The following is a 1,964-nucleotide window of genomic DNA, read 5'->3' on the forward strand; positions in this document are numbered from 1 at the left end:
TTGGGGGTGGGGGTGGAGGAAGTGGGAAACGAGCAAATGGTCGGCGAACGGTTTGGCCCACCAAGCCCTTTAAATGCACTTAACCACCGCCCGGTACTACCGTCGCTTCCCACTGCGTGCGCAAGCCAAGTTCTAGGAGACCGGTTCGAAAGACCTTAACGATCCAACGCACTGGCCCTCAGCGGTTAGAAACGGACGCGGCTTTTGCCGGGAGGGGTGCGCGCCCAAGGGCCACCCACTTAGCGTGGGTATAGACGCGGCGAGCCACGCACTGGCTCCGAGTTGTGTGCGGAAAAAGGATGGGCCGCCGCAGGACAAACTCCTAGGGGGCAAGCAGGCCGGCTCTGCCCGGCAGGCACAATCGGGACCGGCCAGCCCTCCCGGCCGGTGTCCGACCTTTGGCGGGCGCACGTGCCTAGGGCTTTCCAGCGCTGCCAGCCGTCCTGCAAACGACTCAAGTCTCCACGCCGCCCGCACTTCGGATGCGCACGCCGCGCAAGAACGTCCCCATGGCCCTCAGTTATTCTAGGTGCACTAAATCGGGGGCTTGCCCAAGCGGGCAACGCCTAGGCAGGCCACCAGTTGAAAGGCAGCGCTAGGCTGCGGAGTTGGAGAGGGTCGGCCCGCGCCCGCCTGCGTCCAGCACCCACCGCGCCCGCCCCTCGGGTTAGCCCGCCCAGCCCTCACCGGCACGCGGCGAGCGTCCATGCTGGTGGCGGGTGCCCAGGTCGGCGCTTGGAGCGGGGAGAGCGGAGCAGCAGCGCGGTCAGCGGTCCCACAGCAGGAGGAGCAGCAGCAGCGCGGCCTGCAGGCGGGGCACGCCGACCCGGGCCCGGGGGGGCGGGGCTCGGGCTGTCTTTCCCGCGTTGGGACACAGGTCCTGAAAGCTGTGGTAACGGCCAGACTCGGCGCAAGACTAGGTGATCCCCTGGAAAAAACACGACCTCCCTATATATTCTGACCTAAAAGGATAGCCTTGGCTACTCCTAAAATCCCTTTGAGAAAGGGGCGCTTTAGGGGCTACAAAGACCACTCTCCTTACGCAGCTGTACGGTCCTGAGCGAGTGGCGCGAAAATGGTTCGTATTGCCCCGGGGTTTTCTGGCTGATTTGCATGAATTCTCGTGGTGGCGGAGGAAAAGTGGAGTCTCGGGGGTAAAGGAGAGCAGTGCGAGGGTGGCGCGGGTCACGCACCATGGCATTTAGCACTTTCATTGCTGCATGCGGTTTACAAGATTTAAAAACTCATAGAATCCAGCACGAACTCCACTCTTCATAATCCAATTCACCGCCCCTGGATGTAACCTCTTATCTGGGAACCACACCATTATCTGAAGCAATAAAAATAGTTAAATCCTGATCTTTCTTTCCAAAAAGCACAGGAAGCCGACTTGTTTTATATTAGACTTGTGGTTTTCAAAGTAGAAGAAAAGCCGCAGCCGCTTGATGAAGACATCTATAATATAGTTAACCTTTAACGATTATCTGTTGGGGATAGAAACTAAAGATTTAACAATTGTGGCTTGATGACCTTTTCTGTCTTCAGAATTGAGAACTACCCTGAGTCAGTGCGAACGGGAAACACTTTTCATTGCCCTTTTAACCAAACTTAGCATTACAACGAAATAATGAAATAAAGTGAGGCTTTTTGTGTGTGTGAAGAGCAAAAAACTTGCTTCTAGAAGAAAAAGTAAATTTAGTTTCTTTAGAAGACACTAATTATACTCTCAACATTGAAAACAAGCGCTTGAAATAAAAACATTCGCATTTCCCACCTCATTTCAAAACTTTTCTCTGGGGAATAATTAATTCCTTCGCAGTAGGAGTGTGCATGGACATACTGTGTTCCTCTCTGGGTATACTGAATACAAAAACTGAGCAAGTAAATAATGCCCGAGGACAATGGATTGGAAGGAGTCTTCCTGCCTTTCTTAAATACACCTACCCAGTGATTACTCTGCCACT

The 1,964-nt window shown here is 54.0% G+C and overlaps 1 protein-coding gene across 4 annotated transcripts in view; it reads right to left on the reverse strand.

The window, feature by feature from the left end:
• The window catches only part of CDCA7 (cell division cycle associated 7), a 14,406-nt gene extending 13,560 nt beyond the window's left edge, over positions 1–846 (reverse strand). For 2 of the 4 annotated variants that reach the window (XM_011991896.1, XM_011991898.1), the window contains exon 1: positions 688–833. In XM_011991896.1, the coding sequence (XP_011847286.1) occupies positions 688–708 (21 nt within the window). In that variant the 5' untranslated portion in view covers positions 709–833. Of the gene's footprint in view, positions 1–687 lie in introns of all 4 variants that reach the window. The other 2 variants (XM_011991899.1, XM_011991897.1) reach the window with 2 other exon arrangements.
• Between the last annotated feature and the right edge of the window lie 1,118 nt (positions 847–1,964).

This window comes from Mandrillus leucophaeus, unplaced genomic scaffold (assembly GCF_000951045.1).
Source record: "Mandrillus leucophaeus isolate KB7577 unplaced genomic scaffold, Mleu.le_1.0 Scaffold40, whole genome shotgun sequence".
Lineage (NCBI taxonomy): Eukaryota > Metazoa > Chordata > Mammalia > Primates > Cercopithecidae > Mandrillus > Mandrillus leucophaeus.